General features: G+C 42.4%; 1 protein-coding gene across 2 annotated transcripts in view; it reads right to left on the bottom strand.

Moving 5' to 3' along the window:
* The window catches only part of OCA2 (OCA2 melanosomal transmembrane protein), a 158,381-nt gene that overhangs the window by 71,148 nt on the left and 66,052 nt on the right, over positions 1 to 21,181 (bottom strand). For both annotated transcript variants that reach the window (XM_079972593.1, XM_079972592.1), the window contains exons 10-15: positions 20,975 to 21,046; positions 18,931 to 18,996; positions 17,669 to 17,725; positions 16,691 to 16,815; positions 13,460 to 13,598; positions 8,244 to 8,376 (exon numbers count right to left, since the gene is read on the bottom strand). In XM_079972593.1, coding sequence (XP_079828719.1) covers positions 8,244 to 8,376; positions 13,460 to 13,598; positions 16,691 to 16,815; positions 17,669 to 17,725; positions 18,931 to 18,996; positions 20,975 to 21,046 — 592 coding nt within the window. The remainder of the gene's footprint in view (positions 1 to 8,243; positions 8,377 to 13,459; positions 13,599 to 16,690; positions 16,816 to 17,668; positions 17,726 to 18,930; positions 18,997 to 20,974; positions 21,047 to 21,181) is intronic.

The following is a 21,181-nucleotide window of genomic DNA, read 5'->3' as shown; positions in this document are numbered from 1 at the left end:
TATTGTATATTTAATGTCCTTTTACATCGTCAGAAGAGCAAGTTCAAAATCACAAATTACTGCTCTTCACTCAACTAAAGTCCTGACAATGTAATTTGTTGCTGAGAAAATTGCATCAGCTTTGAAATCTATCAAAACAATTTCCATTTACTCCCTACGAAGACACCGTAACTCAGAGTGTCAGGCTTCTAGGTCAACAACATTTCCAAAATCAAGTTAGCCAACATTTTTCATTAAAGGATAAGCTTACACTTTGCCAACTGTCCAGAGAAAAAGAAATCTCTCCGCAATTCATTATACTCATTTCAGAAGCACATATACATTTTTCACCCTGCTTTCTTTCTTTCTTTCTGTTTTAAAAATCACAATTAAAACTGATGGGGTCAGGTAAAGAATGATTGATGCAACCAGCTGTCTGCAATTGATATACACAATAGCCAATAGCCTATTTTGAAGTGTGGAATTGCTCTCAGAAAGAGAGTTCGAAAATCATTTCAGTAATATTTTGAGAAATTGATATTTCACTTAATGCTTTTAGTGTAACTATACCTTGTTAATATTGACATTTCTTTGGGATATAAATAACATTAATGAAATTAATTATAGTGGAAACACAACTACAGGGATGTATGTGTTGAACAGAATCAGGATGATCGACTTGGAAGGAACCTGGGATCCTCTAGACCAGAGGTTCCAAACTTATTTGGCCTTCCCCCACTTTTCGGGGGGGGGGGAATTAATCAGCGCTCCCCTGGAAATCTACTTTAAGCAAACAAACAGAAAGATGCAGTGACAAACTTCCGTTCTTTTATGTTTCTATATTTCTACCTACATCCTACAACATAGTGAAGAAAGGTGTTGTTGTAAAGAAGACACCTTTAAGCTTGAAATTATAAAATAGACAAGGAGGTGGACTAGGCACTGGGATTAAAAACCTGCCGGATCAGTCTGATCTGCCCCAGGGGTCGGGCCAGCACCACACCTCACCTGCCATTGGCCAAGTGGACAAGCTGTGATCCACTTACCAGTCCCAGGTGAAGCTAAAAGGGGTTCACTCAAGCCCAGAAAAAGCCCTTTCCTCCAGCACGACTGCAGGGTCCAGGGGAGGTGTTGCCATCCCAAAATGGTGCCCATCCTGGCAGTAATAATAATAATAATAATAATAATAATAATAATTTATTTATACCCCGCCCATCTGGCTGAGTTTCCCCAGCCACTCTGGGCGGCTCCCAATCAAGTGTTTAAATATTAAAAACTTCCCTGAAGCTGCCTTAAGATGTCTTCTAAATGTCAGGTAGTTGTTTATCTCTTTGACATCTGATGGGAGGGCGTTCCACAGGAACTGTCATTACACAACAGATGATACATGTACACATGGGTGTAGCCAGGATTTTTGTTAGGGGGGCAGCACCTCAATTAGCTAAGTATTTTTACTGATTGGGAGGGGGGCAGCTGCCCCTCCCTGCCCCCCCCCCTTGGCTACACCCATGCATGTACAAATGGTTTTTCAAAATTTTCTTCTCTTCTTTATGCTTCCACCACCACCCCCTTATTATTATTCAATGCATCCGAGGCTACTACTGCTCCCTGGATCATCCCAGTGCCCCCCCCCCCCGGGGGGGGTTGGCCACTTTGGGAAAGACTGTTCTAGTCCAACTCTCTTTTCAGAATCTACAATCCAGAACACAATCACAGCGTCCCTGTCCAATGCCTATCTTGAACTTCATCTCCCATCAACCCCAGCCCAGCATGACCAACAGTCAGAGAAAATGGGAGCTGGAACCCAGTGACACTGGGAGGGGCATATCTTCCCCATCCCTGGATTAGTATCACAGACCCCCATTCTTCACAGTGTCTGAAGAAGGAAAGTTAACATCATCCTGGCATGCTGATGTGTATGACCTTTCTCTGTATCTAGAAGAAGAAGAGGAGTTTGGATTTGATATCCCGTTTTATCACTACCCAAAGGAGTCTCAAAGTGGCTAACATTCTCCTTTCCCTTCCTCCCCCACAACAAACACTCTGTGAGGTGAGTGGGGCTGAGAGACTTCAGAGAAGCGTGACTAGCCCAAGGTCACCCAGCAGCTGCATGTGGAGGAGCGGAGACGCAAACCCGGTTCACCAGATTACGAGTCCACCGCTCTTAACCACTACACCACACTGGCTCTCTAATTTAAATTCCTCCTGCAAAAGTTTACACCAGAAACACAAGGAATGGATTCACAACTTATATTATTTCTACTCTCTCCACTATGCTGGTCAGGAGAAGGGTCATTTTGCAGGTGAAGGGGGCAGCTTCGACATCACTGGAAGAATCTGAGAGAACCTAGAAGCACAGGGCAGGCTTCGCGTAAAACCAGTTCCCTCTCATTATCCAGTGAATTTCCCCGTACCCCACCATGTCAAATTATTTTTCATCTATGACAGAATTAGGATGAAATATGAAGGATCTCTATAGCTGCTCAGTTGTCCTCTTGCAAAAGAGAAGTTGTTTGGTTTTTTTTTTTCAAAAGGCAGCTATGTATCCCTGGCGGAATTTGGAAACATCACAGGAAAAGAGATGTACCCATCATTATCAGCTCACTAAAGCAGCTGAAGGATGCGGGGGGAGGGAGTTAAAAGAGACTGTGAACTGCAGTAGTGCCAGATCCTCAGATTTCGAGATGATTGCAAAGCTGCAGCCTTCAGCTGAGCAAACAAGAACATTCAGTGGGGAAATCAGAGCATTTATTTGAAGCTCATTAATTTCAACAGAGTTGCCATATGTTCTGCAGCACAAACAGTGCCCAATCATCATCTCTCAGGGGCCAATACAAACTTGTAACATGGCCCCCTTCTCACCACCAATCACTTGTCTGTTTTGAAATAGTAGAGGTCCCTTTAGTTTCTTTTAGTTCCACCTGTTTCAGTTCCCAAAATACCTCGATGCCTGATTTGTATTTATAGCCAGACATGCCTGCATGTACTGTATATTAAGTATATGCTAGCACCCTTTAAACACTGATCCCTGGCACTAGAACCAGGGTTGGCACAAGACCTGGCATTGCACAAGGTGGCAGGTTGCTTCCCCTTATAGCTTTTTTGCTACATCTAATGCAGAGGCGTTTGTCGATGGAACCGCTGGGACGCAGGTGGCGCTGTGGGTTAAAGCCTCAGCGCCTAGGACTTGCCGATCGAAAGGTCGGCGGTTCGAATCCCTGCGGCGGGGTGCGCTCCCGCTGCTCGGTCCCAGCGCCTGCCAACCTAGCAGTTCGAAAGCACCTCCAGGTGCAAGTAGATAAATAGGGACCGCTTACCAGCGGGAAGGTAAACGGCGTTTCCGTGTGCGGCTCTGGCTCGCCAGAGCAGCGATGTCACGCTGGCCACGTGACCCGGAAGTGTCTCCGGACAGCGCTGGCCCCTGGCCTCTTAAGTGAGATGGGTGCACAACCCCAGAGTCTGTCAAGACTGGCCCGTACGGGCAGGGGTACCTTTACCTTTACCTTTAATGCAGAGGCAGCACCGCTGCTCTGTCAGACTTAGTTCTTGAGGAAGCATGTCCCATTAGGTACTATATATGCTTACTCTCTGCTTTTAACTGTATTTTTGGTGCTGTGTTAAGTATTGGTTTCATTCGATTGTAAATTGCATCGTCGTTCCCCATGGGGAACTTGATTTATGCATCAGATCTACTGAACAAAGCAGGCTTGAATTCACCACCAGTCATCTGACAGGTAGTGATTTCAACCCTGCTGATCAGCGACACTTCAAAGCAATGCTCAGGGCTCTTGGCATGTCTTGGGTGGTGCTTTGAAGTCCTGGTGTCATTGTTACATCAGATGGTTGACAGGTGGGCCTCTCCGTGCACAAGGAGTAGCAGGGATAAGGATCTGGCCCCCTGGCCAAAGGATGTGCCCCACCCTGATCTATATTGACTGGTGGTGGGTCTCCAGCCCTATCTGAAGATGCCAGGAACTGAACCAGTGACCATCTGCATGCAGGTGGCCTACCAGGTACAAAACCCTATAAATAAAATTGTTGGATTGGGACAAGAGGGGGAAGGCAGCTGTGGAAATACAGCCAACTTGCTGCAAAGGTGGGGCAAGCATGGAGTACTGGGGGGGTCTTAGGGGCCACAAGCTTAACACAAGTCAACAATGCGATGCAGAAGAAGCAACAAACAAACAAAAATCTAATGCTATTCTAGGCTGCATCAACAGAAGCCTTGTGCCCAGATCAAGGGAAGCAATTGTACCATTCTATTCTGCCCTGGTTAGACCACACTTGGAATACTGTGTCCACTTCTGGGCACTGCAATTTAAGAAAGATGTTGACAAGCTGGAACGTGTGCAGAGGAGGGTAACCAAGATGATCAAGGGTCTGGAAACCAAGCCTTATGAAGAATGGTTGAAGGAGCTGGATATGCTTAGCCTGGAAAAGAGGCTAAGAGACTGAGAGGAAATATGATAGCTATCTTCAGATATCCCAAGGTCTGTCACATGGAAGCTTGTTTTCTCCTTCTCTGAAGGGTAGGACTCTAACCAATGGCTTCAAATTACAAAAAAGGAGATTCCAACTAAACATCAGGAAGAACTTTTTGACGTACGAGCTGTTTGACAGTGGAACGGTCTCCCTCGGGAAGTTGTGGACTCTCCTTCCTTGGAGGTTTTTAAGCAGAGGTTCGGTGGCAATCTGATGTGTTAGTTAAGCTTCCTGCATTGCAAGGGGTTGTACTAGAAGAAGAGTTTGGATTTGGATTTGACATCCCGCTTTATCACTACCCAAAGGAGTCTCAAAGCGGCTAACATTCTCCTTTCCCTTCCTCCCCCACAACAAACACTCTGTGAGGTGAGCGGGGCTGAGAGACTTCAGAGAAGTGTGACTAGCCCAAGGTCACCCAGCAGCTGCATGTGGAGGAGCGGGGACGCAAACCCGGTTCCCCAGATTACGAGTCTACCGCTCTTAACCACTACACCACACTAACACAGTTTGCACTGAAAGGCAAACCTTTCAAATTTGCACTTTTTGAAACAATACACAAACAATAACACAGGCATGTTTTGAAATTCACACTGTTAATGCCAAATTGCAAGTCAAGTGTACAAAAGACCCTCGGTGTCCCTTCCAACTCTACGATTCTATGATTCTATACTCTGTCAAAACTTGAAAAGCCTTCAATAAACAGTTAATTAAAAAAGAAAAGTCTGCAATACATATGAACATCCCTACAGAGTGCAAGTAGTCTCATTACAGTGGGAAAGATCAGTCTTGTGAATCCTTTCTAATTTAAGCAGCTGAATAGCAACACGCAGTACTCAAAAGGATATGACAAGGAAGGAAATCAAAGCAGCAGAGAACAGTAAACTGGTTCTTTATATATACATTCAGTGCTTGTTTGATTGGTAATCAGAGGGCAACATAGCAGACACCAAGCTGATTGAAACAGCTGCTTCAAACAATCTATTGAAGGTTATCGCAAAACCACAGCAATTAGAGATCGAAAAGACCCATTAAAACATCTTGCAGACATTCTGTTACTTCTCTGAAGCCAAATTGCCCCAGCTCCCTTTTAATGAAATGTTCTTTGATCACCTCTCCCATCCCATTTTACAGAAAATGTTAATAGAACTAGTACTTTAGTATTTGCTTTTATTGAGCAGGTACTGATTGGCTCCATCATGATGTAGCTTGTTGCTGATTATAGGGAAAAAAGAAGATCGCTTGCTAATTACGAGAACTGCTGAATCTGACTATAGTAGGCGGCAGAGTACCACAGATGACAAGTCTAATTTGAGCCTGAATATGCTTGTTTCTTCAAGGGCAGCAGAATTTTGGCTAGTTAAATATACCATTTTTTGTATGGATGATTATGCTATTTTTAAACAACAGCATGTCCTTCCATTTCTTTTCTGTTTTTCAATAAATAACCCAAGCTTGAGGAAGAGTTCAACCCTCCCTTTGTTTCCAGGGGGATTTGCTTCCAAGTATGGTAAATGCCTTGGGATTTTAGCCTTGTGTCTCATTACCAATTAAATGAATGTGGTTTCTTACAATGCCTTGTACTTGGGTACAGATCCCCAGTGCAAAATTTGCATATGGAAAATCAGATATGAAGGCTGCATGTGTGTCAAAATCTATGCTAGCCACTGGAGACAGAATTAAATTCAGTTTGCATTGAAAGGCAAGCCTGTCAAATTTGCGCTTTCTGAAACAATACACAAACAATAACACAGGCATCTTTTGAAATTCACACTGTTAATGCCAAATTGCAAGTCAAGTGTACGAAAGTGTGTATACCAAAGTATGCATATATTAATAAATCTAACATGCAAATATGCACCCTATTAGGGAAATTTGCTTTGCAAAAATGTGCATATTGTAATACATCACATACAAAAATGTGTATATTCAGAGAAATTCGCACTAAATGATGAGGAGTTTTCAAGAGGATTTTTCTATTAAAAATGCATACTGATGTGGAAATGTAGAGGACTGAATTTAATTTTGGGGGAAAACAAGAAACTGAGAGAAACCAAAATTGGCAGATTTGCTCATCCTTACCAGTCATTTTAGGGATGCAGTTGGCGCTATGGGTTAAATCACAAAGCCTAGGACTTGCCAATCAGAAGGTCGGTGGTTTGAATCCCCGTGACGGGGTGAGCTCCCGTTGCTCAGTCCCTGCTCCTGCCAACCTAGCAGTTTGAAAGCACGTCAAAGTGCAAGTAGATAAATAGGTACCGCTCCAGCGGGAAGGTAAACGGCGTTTCCGTGCGCTGCTCTGGTTCGCCAGAAGCGGCTTAGTCATGCTGGCCACATGACCCGGAAGCTGTATGCCGGCTCCCTCGGCCAATAAAGCGAGATGAGCGCCGCAACCCCAGAGTTGGCCACAACTGGACCTAATGGTCAGGGGACCCTTTACCTTTACCTTTACCAGTCATTTTACAATACCATTTATTCAAAAAAAAATTTTTATTTCATAAAATTGTAAACAAACAAACCTTAAAGCAGTGAAAAACCTCTAAGAAGAAAACCTCAAAACCTATAACCAAATAAAAGTGGCCCCCAATCGCGTTAAGGTACTAAAATCCTGTGCATATTACAAACCCATCAATGGGTATGTACAACTAATCCCCACAATCCTTATGAAAGGTTTACGAGGACCACAAAAATCTATTATTTTTTGCCGGATGTATGCACATATAACTACATCACATATTGCATCCTCATATGTGGGGGAGGGGCATCATTAGCCCCTTGTTCCACTCAATGTACAGTACAGTATTTAAAGATCTGCAATTGTGTGAACTGGGCTCTAGGGTTTTGCCAGCTTTTAAAGTTTTCCGTATTTTTTCGTCTATAAGATACCCCCGTGTATAAGACGCCCCCTATTTTGGGGGACTCAGATTTAAGAAAATGAGGGGAGATGGCCCCATGTATAAGACACCCCCTAATTTCTGACATTATTTTTTAGGGGAAAACCCTAGTCTTATACACCGGAAAAAATGGTATTTACTATTAAATGCATTTTTTAAAAACTTGCAGTGAAATAGCCAGAATTTTTAAGTTAGAAAAGATCTGAAGGTATTGACTGGAAAAGATGTTTTCTACAAGCTAGAGTTGGAATTATTATTATTATTATTATTATTATTATTAGCCAGCCACTCTGTTGTGTTGGAAAGGACCCCAAAGTCATCTAGTCTCAACTCCCTGCAATGAAAGAATCTCAGCTAGAGATTCTCAGCTTTATATTAAAAAGGCTTAATGGCCTTTTATGAAGTCTTCTTAAATCTGGTTGTTGTTGAAGAGACCCACACACAAATTTTTATGTGTTTATTTTCAGAACTTCTGTTCCGCTTTTCCATTCAATAACCAAGGCAGCCTATGACAGGAAGAATTCTAAGTAGGATTAATTCTGAATGTTCATATTTTAATGTTCGTATAACTAGCTTTGTATTTTATAAACTGCTTAGAACTCTATTAAGCATTATATAAATTTAACAAAATAGACTGGAACAGGTCCAATTCCCAAGACCCTGATTCATTATATCTGATACACTTTGCACCATGTGCTCTCTGCAACAAATCTCTGATGTAAGAAGGGGAAATAATGGCTTGAGGGCTAAAGAAAACAAGCAATGGTCCATTAGTATAACAAAGAGGGAAAGGGACTTGGCAGCAGCCATTTCATACAAGGGTGTTATGAGTTCGTTTGGTTATTGCATCTATTCCCCTTCCCCAATATATAATCTGAAGCTCAAACTCACCAACAATTTCACTTGGCTCTTTGTTGTAAAGCTTTTTGTTCCAGTAGAGAAGTCTTAGGAAAGGAATGGAGACAAGAAGCACGAGGCAAATCCCAACAAACATGTGCCCTGTAAATCCTGCAAAGTCCACTCCCTGGGAATAAAAGATATATAACTGAAGTAGAATCAATTACAGCAACTCTCAGTGCGATACATAAAACGGCACTGAATATTATTGTAGTGTCTTCTTAGCAGAACAGTGCAGGTCTCCTTCTGTACTTGGCAATATAATCCAGCCAAAATATAGCACTGCGTTTAGCTCCTTGATTTCAGTTGAGAAGTTAGGTGTATGCTCAGCAAATTTCCACTGACATAAACCCCATACATTTGAAGTACATTTATACCACTTAAAACATTCATGGCGTCCTCCAAAGAATCTTGGGAACTGTAGTCTAACCCTCACAGAGCTACAATTCTTAGGAGCCTTAACAAACTACAGCTCCCAGCATTCTTTGGGGGAAAGCCATGTACATTAAACATGTTTTATATGTATGGTGTGGATGTGACCAGAAAGGATGGTGGAATTTATTTTATTTTATTTGCAATAATCAAACTTGGTATTCCACTGAACTCTGTTTTATTGAGGTGATGATGATAGCAATTAACATTTATTATTATGTTTCTTATCCTGTCTTTCGACCTAAACAGCTCTTCAATGCATGGCGAGGGGGATGAAGGTAGTAATGATTAATCACAGAATCATAGAATTGTAGAGTTGGAAAGGATCCCAAAGGTCATCTAGTCCAACCCCCTGCAAGGCAGGAATCTCAGCTAAATAATTTTTTGACAGGTATTTTCTGGCCCACGCCTACGAGTCAAAGGCGGATGTTCCGATTGTAACACTTATTTTTGATATAAAATGACTAACTTCAAATAAATATATAATTTATAATTAATTTATTTCCCTCCTTTTTGTGTTTTCGATCAGCTTTCAGAAAGTGTGAATTTGTTGCATTCATCTTTAAATGCATGCTGAACTGAATTTCTTCTCCATCCCTAGAAGCAGAAGCTTCTGAACTTGAGGCTGCACCAGCAGAAGGGAAGACTCACCCAGCAAAGTCTCATTCATGTAGCACTAAATTAAACTTTTGAACTCTTGCTGGTATGTGAATCTCTTGCTGATTAAGATGTGTTACACGATTTCAAGCATCCAGCATTCTCTGAAGTCAGTGCTTCCCTTTACATCACCTAAGAAAGGAGCATCTGCCAAGATTTTGTAACTTACTCTTCCCACAATTACTTCAAGAGCCATATACTACATACATAAGATAAGTAAGATAATCCCATCTTGTGTGTGACAGTCCTTCGGCTATATAGAGGTGGCTGCTAATATTAGGAAAACGTTCTTGCTTCCATGTGGAACAGAACTGGAAATGTTCCAGAAATATGCTTAATTTGAAAAGGAAACGTATTGAAATGAGCTAAGAATCATAGTCGTTGCTTTTTGCAAAAATGGAAATCATGACAAGCAAGACAAGACTACTCAAGAAAAGAACATTTTAAAAAAGCAATAACAGAGCTTAAGCTTTAAAAGGTTTCAGAAAACTTTATGGAGTTATCGGGAGGGGGTGCTCTGAAACTTTAGGCGACATTTTTACTTTATGGTCTACTAGTTTGTGACCTTCGGCTGATCGCCGAAGAATTGATGCTTTTGAATTATGGTGCTGGAGGAGACTCTTGAGAGTCCCATGGACTGCAAGAAGATCAAACCTCTCCATTCTGAAGGAAATCAGCCCTGAGTGCTCACTGGAAGGACAGATTGTGAAGCTGAGGCTCCAGTACTTTGGCCACCTCATGAGAAGAGAAGACTCCCTGGAGAAGACCCTGATGTTGGGAAAGATGGAGGGCACAAGGAGAAGGGGGCGACAGAGGACGAGATGGTTGGATACTGTTTTCGAGGTTACCAGCATGAGTCTAACCAAGCTGCGGGGGGCAGTGGAGGACAGGAGTACCTGGCGTTCTCTGGTCCATGGGGTCACGAAGAGTCGGACACGACTAAACGACTAAACAACAACAAGTTTGTGACCTCTCAGGCAGTGTGAAGCTAAGATAGGAAATTGTTATAATCTCTGAAGCCTCAAAGTCACAAATGTTGAAAATTTATGGGTACAAAGGTAGTCAATCCTGCACCACAAAAATAAAAACATTTGGTTGTGTGTGTTTTTTAAAAATAATTAAACCGGGCAACTTCTTACCTAAGATTCCTGGGGAAATGTTTTAAAGTGTTACAGAAATAAACTGTGCAGCATTCCAATACTACATTGAAAAATATAGTACATCACCTTGAGCTCCTTTGAGAAGATGTTGAAATAAATAAATAATAGACTTGTGGTTTTCCAAGACATATGCAGCCCAGAGCCATATACAAAGGACTACTACCAGGTGCTTGATTTTTTTACCTACACTGGGTCTCTTACAGCTCTTAATGCTAAATGATGGCGAGAAACAAAAGGATGTGACAATCCTTTTCATAACCTTTTACAGCAGAGGTCCTGGCATCTGCCCAATTGGGTGCCACACAACAACACTGAGAGCCAGTGTGGTGTAGTGGTTAGGAGCGTTAGTCTCGTAATCTGGGGAACCAGGTTCGCGTCTCCACTCCTCCACATGCAGCTGCTGGGTGACCTTGGGCTATTCACACTTCTTTGAAGTCTCTCAGCCCCACTCACCTCACAGAGTGTTTGTTGTGGGGGAGGAAGGGAAAGGAGAATGTGAGCCGCTTTGAGACTCCTTAAAGGGAGTGAAAGGCGGGATATCAAATCCAAACTCCTCTTCTTCTTCTTCTTCTTCTTCTTCTTCTTCTTCACTGAAGACAGATCTTACGCCCTATCTAGTTAATGTTGGCTGGGCTGGTGCACACTGGATTACTGTTTGGGCATGGTCAGGTTAAAACATTTTATTCTCCCAGGAATTTGGATAGCTTGTATTTTAAATGGCTCTGTAACTAAGTAAAATATTGTCATAGTATATCATCCTCGATTGGCTTGGAATGCCAGGGCAACTTGTGTTCTAGCAGTCCCTGCTTCCAGAGTCTTAAAACATGGCCCGGCCGGATTGGCCAGGATTCAAAATATGCCTGTGGTGGGAAAGCCCAACAATCCACGATTGGCTGCCTAGCCCCCTGACATTGCTCCCATAGGGGGTTGAGGGACCCACGACGGGCCACAACAACCGCCCACCTCCGTGACCGGGTAAGCCGCCATTGCTGACTCTAGAAGATCAAGCTGATAGACTTATTGTTAATGCATATTCCCCATCTAAGCAATGAAGAAACAAAGAGAACAAGAAATATACCTCTTCTGTTATGTAAATAGGGTACCAATAATTTTTATTCCTTTGCAGAGTGGGAGTGAAGGGCTATTAATCACTGCTGGGAAATATTTCCCATTTTAGTTCACTTGCATTTTTCTACAAAGTACATCCTTATCTCTGTGTTTTTAATGAACAAATTGTGGCAAGTCTAAATGCATTCAAACAGAGCAAGAGCAGAGCAAGAGATGAAGTCTATAAAGGAGAGAAAGAGATCTATCAAGCACAGTAAACCGATGCCTAACATAAAATACAGTTTTTGTATTATTTTATTTCTGTTTGAGGCAATAAGCTGCTTTTCAGATTTCCATTCCCAATGTTTAAAAATCTAGACTTGAAGACTGTATTTCATCTGTTTGAGGAAAACATTTTAAAAAGCACACACATAGCGAGAACCCAATGTATTTCTGGAAAGTATCACCTTGGAGCAATTAGGAACTCCAGGAGAAGTATATATATATTCATGTGCCACACATACATAGAGAAGTGACTCCCCCCAAAAACCAGTTGGGGTTGTATTAAATTAATGTACTGTGTCTCTGGAGGTTAGCGCAGCCAGCCTTTATCGGGTCCCAAGCCCCACCCACATAGCCCAGCCGGATTGGCCAGGATTCAAATAACAGATGGCGGGCTTTCCCGCCAATCTCCAGTGGCCAGCCTGGGAATTCCCTAACTGCCAACTGCCTAGCCCTGGCATTGCTCCTAAGAGGAAGGAGTTTGGTACGATGGACTACATCTGCTGCCCACCCTGTGACCCGGTAAGCAGCCATTATCCACCATGTTGTTCACACAGTGTCAGTGCAAGCTGAGGTTAACACTGGAAGAAGTTTGAGTAGCCAATAAAAATGTCCACGACCGTGATAGACCTTTTTCAAGTATAAATGACATCAAGGTGAGATATCTGGGGAGTCACTGGTCTTCAAAAGCCATGTTTTAAATGTTAAAAGAAGGGGATATCCTCAAGTAAAGGAGACGAGCCTTAACATTTCACAAGTCATACAAAGCTCAACTGTGGGAAAGAAAGAGAAGGGAAAATCCCAGGACAGCAACAAATCCCTCCATCCGTGTTCATGACATGGCAATAAAAGTGCATCTCGGTGCAAACACAGCAAACCAGAAGTTATAATACTGGTGATATATTAAAGCTACTGTTATATTTATAAAAACCAGAAGGTGCATATGGAAAGCATACAGAGTATCTGATGTTTAAGGGAAAAGTGTATTCTGTACATTAAGTATAAAATGTTTGAGGAAAATATATATTTTAAACTGTTCCCATATCAATACTGCATCCATAATGTCGTTTGTTGTTTGATGTTTTGGATTTGTATGCTTGAAAAATTAAAAATCTCTCTCTGTGTGTGTATGTGTATGTGTGTGTGTGCCCAGATTAAGGAGAAGGGAGAAAACAAGGCAATGGTCAATACAACTAAAAAGCCTGATTAAATGGATGGCAAAATCACAAACAAACAAACCAATTACCCAGCTGCAAATCCCATAATTTCCATCACTTACAGCGCAAGCCTATGTGTATCTACTCAGAAGTAAGTTCCAGTGAATTCAATAGAACTTACTTCCAGGTAAGTGTGTATATGGAACTGCAGCCTTTATACTAAAGTAGAATTTATATTAATCAGAGATGAGATGCATATGGATTATGTATTAGTGTGTGGTGTTTTGTTTTTTTTTTCTTTCCTCAGGTTAGCATTATCCCTTACAGCATCAGTCTGGGAAAAAAATAACAACTGGTTCTGTGCCAGAACAGGTGCAGTCTTTTATCTTTCAGCACAGTGGGAAGAACAGATAAGCACTGCTGAATAGAGCATCTGTATTTATTTTCCATTTGCACAATAGGCAGCAATACATACCTCATTCCTGAGTTCCTGCTTTGAAACAATAATCACATTGGGTGGGTCCCCAATAGCTGTAGAGGCCCCTCCAATGTTTGTGAAGATTACTTCGGCAATCAGGACATGCCTGGGATCTAGGTTAAGCACCTCACATAACCTGCAAAGACACAGATCAAAAATACAGTCTGATCCTTTTCATATGATTTCTAAAATCGCTGGTTTATGTTTCCAAAGCTAGCTCAAACTATGCGCCAGAAAGAGAGCCCATTAGTATTTGTGATAGATAAAAATAAATATCGTGCCCCACGCCCCAATGAGCAAATCATTTTTTGCTCTTATCATAAGAAGAGCATTCACATAATAGTCCCTCACTTTGCTGAATATTAGATGGCAGCTTTCTTGTACAGACCTGATTTGCAAAGAACAGACAAACAGTTCAAACAGTGGAATCTAGCGGAAATTATAATAGATGCAGATCTGCTTGCAGTTTGCTTGCATTGCTCCTCCACTTCCTCTCCTTAAATCCCTTTTCCTATTGACAAAAGCAAGACGACTAGTATTCACAAGCGGGCCCTGCGACAAAATGTTGCGAAGTGGAGCGCTCCTGTTCCAGGGTTCCAGCCAGCCATGACTTTTCCGAGGCACTCCATTCCATTTCCTCCCAAACCTGCCCCATGTTTTCCTCTCAACGGTCAAGTCAGTATTCCATGCTCAGGCCTAACTGGACTGGTTTGGTGTTTGTTTGTATTTCTGCAAACCAGCTTGCCTTGTGCATGGATGGTGCTGTTTTAGCTATATGGAGGACCCCCCCCCTTAGAGAATGGGTTGGTATATAACAGGGGTGAGGACCCTTTTTCAGCAGAGAGGCCACAAGCCAGTGGTAGGCAAGGCCAGAGGCAAATGTGATGGGGTCAAATACAAAAGTAAACAGAGCGTGTTAAGTTGTGGGTGAACATACCAGACGACACAGCGATTCTTCAGACAGCTCGTGTTTATTCACAGGCCAGAACAGAACTGGGCTGAAGGGTTCAGCCAAGCTGCTTATATAGAGCTCAACTACAAAGCAGCAGTAACAACTTTCTGTAACTATCCAATCACTGAACGTCACTTTCAATTCCTTATCTGCATATGCGGACCTGAGTGAAAACTATCTACAGTATCCCCCTGCTGGCCCAGGGTGAGAACTTCAGTACATAACAGAGCAACTGATGGGTGCTACATTCCAGCCACAGAAAAAGCTAAAGGTTTCTACTCTACACATCCATCCAGGCAAACAGGACGCAATCACATAGTTTAAGGACACTTAGCCCTGCCAAGTGCTTGAAAGCACTTGAGAAGGGTGTAGAGCAGGAATGGTGACTGGTGTGGCCCAGGAAAGGGACACTGGCTGGGGACAAACCCAGGGGCCAGACAGAAATGCCTGGAGGGCCACATCTGGCTCACATCTGGCCCACATCCTGGGCCTGAGGTTGTCCACCCCAGTATATAGGATTGGGATTCATCTTGGTAACTCCTGCAAAATACTGAATTTGCCACAAAATGTGACAAGAAAATAAGATCATATTTCATGCACCGCTGGTAAAGGGCTAAAGCCTTATTGTCAAGGAATCAGGAGAATTTTCTACTAAGCTGCATCACCATGGTAATAGCAGCTTAGAATACCATTTTAAAATTGGACTGAAGAAGTCTGAGGAAGACAGCAACAAAATAAAGTGAATGACTAACACAGCAGTCAGAGAGGGGAGGGGAGGAAACAGAGCTTGTTGAAAAACAATGTGTGTGTGTGTGTGTGTGAGAGAGAGAGAGAGAGAGAGAGAGAGAGAGAGAGAGAGAGATTGGTTCCAGATAAGGAAATTAAAAAGTCATGTCGCCGTGACATCTGCATATGAAAAATATATGCGCACATAAATTATTACCAGTTAAGTCAACTTCCACATTTTGCAGCATATCTGAAACAACCAATACCTTAGCAGTATTTATTTTACTCAGGGACAATTCTACCATTATGGGCTGAAAAGTGGAGCTCTGCCTAATAAAATATCAGAGAGGGAGGAAAGTACAATTACAGTGGTACCTCACAAGACGAATGCCTCGTAAGACGAAAAACTCGCAAGACGAAAGAGTTTTTCGTTTTTTGAGTTGCTTCGCAAGACGGATTTCCCTATGGGCTTGCTTCGCAAGACGGAAACGTCTTGCAAGTTTGTTTCCTTTGTCTTGCAAGTTTGTTTCCTTTTTCTTGAAACCGTGCATTCAGGGGGTGCAGTTGCGACTTGACTTCGAGGAGCAACTCATATCACACGGTGTGGTAGCCTTTTTTGAGGTTTTTGAAGACTTTGGTGATTTTTGAAGCTTTTCCAAAATCCGTGCTTCGCAAGACGAAAAAAATCGCAAGACGAAAAAACTCGCAGAACGAATTAATTTCGTCTTGCGAGGTACCACTGTACTTTTGTTTGGGCTTCAAGACTAATTTCCAGCTGAAAACTCACAAACCAGCAGGCAGGAGAAAGGAGTGTCAGTATATTGAGGGTGTGCATCTATATATGATGGGAAGAGTCCTCAAATGAAGCTAGGGGTGGAAGTCAAGTTTTTATTACGCAGTGGTGAGGGCAACTGAAAAATCATCATTGCAAGCACTTTGCTTCAGGTTTTGAAGTGGGCTGCACTTCAGAACTGAAGCAAGAATAAAGCAGAACTGCCTGAAAGAATAAAGCATGGAGAGATAAGGTTGGGTTCAGCTGCCATCACACATACAAATGCCTGGTAGTCTAAGGTCAAGCCTCCACCTCCACCTTTATGCATGAATGGGGCAAGCACATGAGTCAATAAACGTAGCTGCCCACACCATGCTCTGACTCACATGATGACTCATCTCTCTCTGGAAGGTCTCCAGGTAGATTCCTCCCTGGGTCTGTTTTCTCCCAACCATAGCTTTGTTGCAAAAATCCTGGTGACCCACAGACTGCCTGTTAGGTCTATCTTCCTCCTTCCCTCCTCCAGTAAAGACAAACACAATCCCAGCCTCTTGCGACTGTAAGAAAACAGCCCACATTGGAGCTGACCATATGGGTTGCCTGGCTGAAGTCAAGAGAGAGGTGAGGCGACCTGAGTGAACAGATGGTCAGGGTCACCTCCCACCTGCCTGTGTTCAGACGGCATATTAGGACACTCAAAATGGTTTGAATCCCCTGCCCATTCCACCTTTGTGAGGTTTTGTTTGCAAGCTTGCTTGCTTGTTTTTTGAAGAACTACCTTATGGTGACTGGGGTAAAGAGGAGCATTGTAGTAACGTTGTCCAAGAAGGCTGAGAGAATCGCAGCAATAAGACAGAGAATGATAATCATGGCCCACACTTTGCCTCGAGAGAGTCTGTAAGCCTAATAAAAACAGACACAGAGGAAATATGATGGAATTGATTGGCACGATGGACAACATCACAGTTCTTGCTAAGCAACTAGATGTGGGGCTGTCATTCAGCATCACCTCATACCAAGAGGTACAGTATTTATTAAGCTGTGGTAAAGTGACTTTTGCCAGTTTTTCAAAACGGGAAAAGGGGGTGGGGAAAACCTTACGAATCTAAGCATTTCAGAAGACAAAAGCCAGTGTTATCATACATTCCCTAAGATATAATGAAGCCAAAGCTAATCGTGCCTAACATTAAAATTTATGAGTACTTGTAAAATGCTGCAAAGGTGTGTTTTATTGTCATTTCTTAAAAACCAAACGCATATTCCGCTCTTCCTCCCAAGGAGTCCATTTTATATTATAGCAATGCACGTTCACTGAAACTGATAGTACATGCTGCGGCAGGCATTCATCATTTGCCACTACTTAATTGAGAAGTGGTCCTCTTTGCCTTATTGATACTAATAGCATTTAAGTACCAGTAATTTAAAGAGGGTTTAAGAGAGTTGAGCACTGTGCCTACAGCCCTTACCCATCTCTTCTAAGATAATTTTGCCAAAAGCGTCATCCATCTGCTAAAACCTTTAGAAAATTATAGAATGAATGTTGCTGCTTTTTTTTTTTTTAAGGTCTGCCAGTAATGATCAAAGCACGAATAGGCTAGAAATAAGTAATTGACCTGAGAGGGGAAAGGAGACAGTCAAATGGACTCAAGCATGCTTTTTTTTTATTCTGTATAGCAGATGGCAAACTATTATTAAATTCTAGTGCTAAATAGTATATAAATGCTTTCCACTAAAAAGAAGGGACGAACAGACCTACCTTTACTGCACAATAATCAAAAAATCCAGTTTCAGAAAAGATGGCAACTAAAAGCATCTATGGAGGTTTAAAAAAAGGAAAATATTTTACTATTTATACAGTTAGTTTTCATCAATAAAGAATGGTTTAATGCACCCACCCCTTCCCATTTTTGGAGAATCCTTCTGTTCAAATTTGCACATATATTTTCCCTTACTAAACTTAAAAGGGAATGCACAGGTTTTCATTTGCAATAGAGGGATTCACCAGGGCACCCTCCACACTGAGGTCTTTTTATGGGTGTATCCTGCAGTGTGCCACAGATGCAATAATAGCGCAGGTCAATTTATACTGGACCATCCACACATTTTTCCATTTTAGTAGTTCTGATATGCTTCCCCAGTGTCATTGCATTACTTCAACTCTGGAACAACAGTGCAACAAAAACCACGATGTTTGTGGTATAAAAAGCTACAGAATGTAACCAGGAAATTACAGGACACGCACTCGTCGGAAATGAAGCAGTATATCCAGTCCAAATATTTTGCAAGTGCACAAGTAATCATGGATGCACAATATATATATATTTAAAAAAACATCTGGAGGGGCCCCAAAACTTAATCTTTACTAGATCAAAAATGATCGGAGATTCAGTGCAAACTGCTTCCCAGTTTTTTAAGGATCTATTTATTGCTTGTCACTTGATAGTCAGTACCAGGGCTTTTTTTCTAGAAAAAGAGGTGCTAGAACTTGTGGAGCTTGTTTTTAAGGGGGGGAGCCTCACGCTGCCTTTTGCAAGACCACCCGCAGCCTCCGTCACGCAACACAGAGTACAGTGCCACCCGCAGCTTCTGTCGCGCAGCCTCCAGCGACATGCTGATGTGCCAACATGCTGCCACGCTACAGAGGTGCTGGAACACACCAAAGAGATGCCAGAACTCAGTTTTGGTGAGTTCTGGCTGGAAAAAAGCCCTGGTCAGTACTAACAAAGCAAAAAATTTGACGTCATTATGAAATTATTTCTCCTATCACAAAAGCCAATGGAGGATACCAAAATGATTTCAAAATCTGCCAACCCTAAATTTGCCCAGAAGCTTCCAGTCACATTAAGAGGCATTAAATTTCCAAATTCCTACACTGGAAAAGCTTCAAAGGGAACTAATATGACTGTAGCTGCTCTCAAATGTAGGATATTTTTTAACGTTTAGCAACAATTAAGTTTGATATAATATAATTCCAGAACACTTAAGGCACAAGGTGTATATATAGAAGTTTTTAATTACCATTCCGAACAAAAGCGCCAGAGTTTCATAATCAATCCATGCCACTACTTTGACCAGGCTCGGCTTCTGCAATTAGAGAGTGCAATTATCATTTAATCCCAAAGATCTCCTACCTAGCGATTAGCTCTGCAAATGCAAACTCTTAAAAAAAAACTATTAAAATGCACTTTGACGGAAATTAGTTAGTCTTTTTGCAAGAATTTCTCCGTTGGCACTGTAAAACGCAGACAACCTGAAGGGCTCATTTACAAGGTGCCTACATTAAGCATTTTTTACTGTCTTATTATTTTTGTTTTTCTATATCTTACTGTACCTTTATAGACATAAATGAAAACTGAAATACTGGGCTCCTTTAGTTGCTGTTTTGCTGACAAGATAATATCGTGCAGGTTCTTTCTGTGGACAGTTCAAAAGGAGTTCAGGGAAAAACAATTTTCAAGTTTAAGAACCAAGAGACAAAACTGAACCGTTTTTCTTAAAAACAATGTTGATTTGGCAAGGATTTTGTCCGCTGTGCTGTGCTAAGAATGTTTATAATAATTTAAAGAACTGAGCAGATAACGAAGAGGAAGAAGAAAATCACAACAAAAAGGGTATTGTTAAGAACATAAGAGCACTCCTGCTGGATCAGACCAAAGGCTTTTCTAGTCCAGCATCCTCTTTCCTAGAGTGACCTACAGTTTCCTACAGTGAAGGTTGTGGGCTTCCACTTTTGTTAAACGGCGTTCCGTGTGCTGCGCTGGTTCGCCAGATGCAGCTTGTCACGCTGGCCACGTGATCCGGAAGTGTCTGCGGACAGCGCTGGCTCCCGGCCTATAGAGTGAGATGAGCGCACAACCCTAGAGTCTGGCAAGACTGGCCTGTATGGGCAGGGGTACCTTTACCTTTACCTTTAACTAAAATTCTGAGGCATGCTGTATTATAGAGCTATTACGAGCATTGATAGCCTCATCCACCATGAATGCCATGGTGGATGCAGAGGAATGGGGGGAGGCACCAGCTGGGGAACCCTTGGGAAAGAAGGCTCAAAGCCAGGGGATTGGTGGTTGGACAGCAGTGAAGGGTCAGAGGGAAAAGAGGGAGCAGACTAGGGGGAGGAGGTGTCAGAAACTGAAGAGGCAACAGGGTTTAGTGAGCAGGAAGAGGCTGTGGCAGAGGGCAGACTCAAAGGCAGGAGAGGATGAGGTTCAGGAGACAGAGATGAGGCAGGCTGCTGAAGAATCCTAGGGGTCTCCCTGTCCTGCTGCAATCATCTCCCCCCCCCCCGCCCGCCCCTGCCAGTCTCACAGAACACAGAGAGAAATGAAGAGGGTGGAGCAACGTGAGACAAGATGATGAAGCCTTAGGCTGCTTGGGAATTAACCAGGGGAAGAGCCTTAGAGAGCAGTGGGAAGGTGAGGGCCTTCAGTCCTTGCAGCTGCCTCACTGGGGCAAGACCTACTGGGAAAGGTTGCTGTGACCACTAGGGATGAGCTGTTTTGTTCATTTGAATAAAGAGTTAACTTCACTGCCATCTGATGTTTTATTATTTTATTGCTGACCTACGCCTGACTCCAGCTCCTGACAATAAATTTGTCTAATCCCATTTTAAAGAAATCTAAATTAGTTATCCACTGTCACATGGCTATCAAGACCTTAACAGCTTGTGGCCAGCACATCTCAGAGATGCTTTCCTCCTATGTCTCATCATTATGCATAATGAATTTAGGAAGCCTTCTTAAGTGTGTCATCTATATGAGGCAATCATATATACATAGATGGCACACTTAAGAACTATATAACTATTAGTGTGTGTGTGTGTGTGTGTGTGTGTGTGTGTAGTTCTTACACCTGCAAAGAACTCTCAGGGTCCCTGTCCTGATTCACACATGCAAACATACAACACAAGCCATTTTGTGCCTACGCTAAATAGTGTGGATGACTACAGACACTTTCACTGAAATGTTTTCTTCCCTCCAAAGACGGCTGCTGATCATGGCAAGGTTGTAAGTGGATTTAGGAATTGGGAGTTTGTAAAAGGAACATATGAGATTTTGCTACTTACATCACCGATCACAGCAAGGGCAGCTAAGGCAGCCAGGGAGCCCAGCATCGCCGCTAATGTCCTGTGAACAATCTGCAACAACAGGAGGGACCAACCCTATTTAGTCCAGTTGTCCTTTTAAGTCTTATTCACTAGATGTAAACATCTAGTCACATCTTCTCTTCTAAGTGCTTAGAGATGTCTTCAAGCAAATACTGGCACGTCAAC

This window comes from Podarcis cretensis (assembly GCF_951804945.1).
Source record: "Podarcis cretensis genome assembly, chromosome: 4".
Taxonomy (NCBI): Eukaryota; Metazoa; Chordata; class Lepidosauria; order Squamata; family Lacertidae; genus Podarcis; species Podarcis cretensis.
This window is presented reverse-complemented; position numbering and strand designations above follow the sequence as displayed.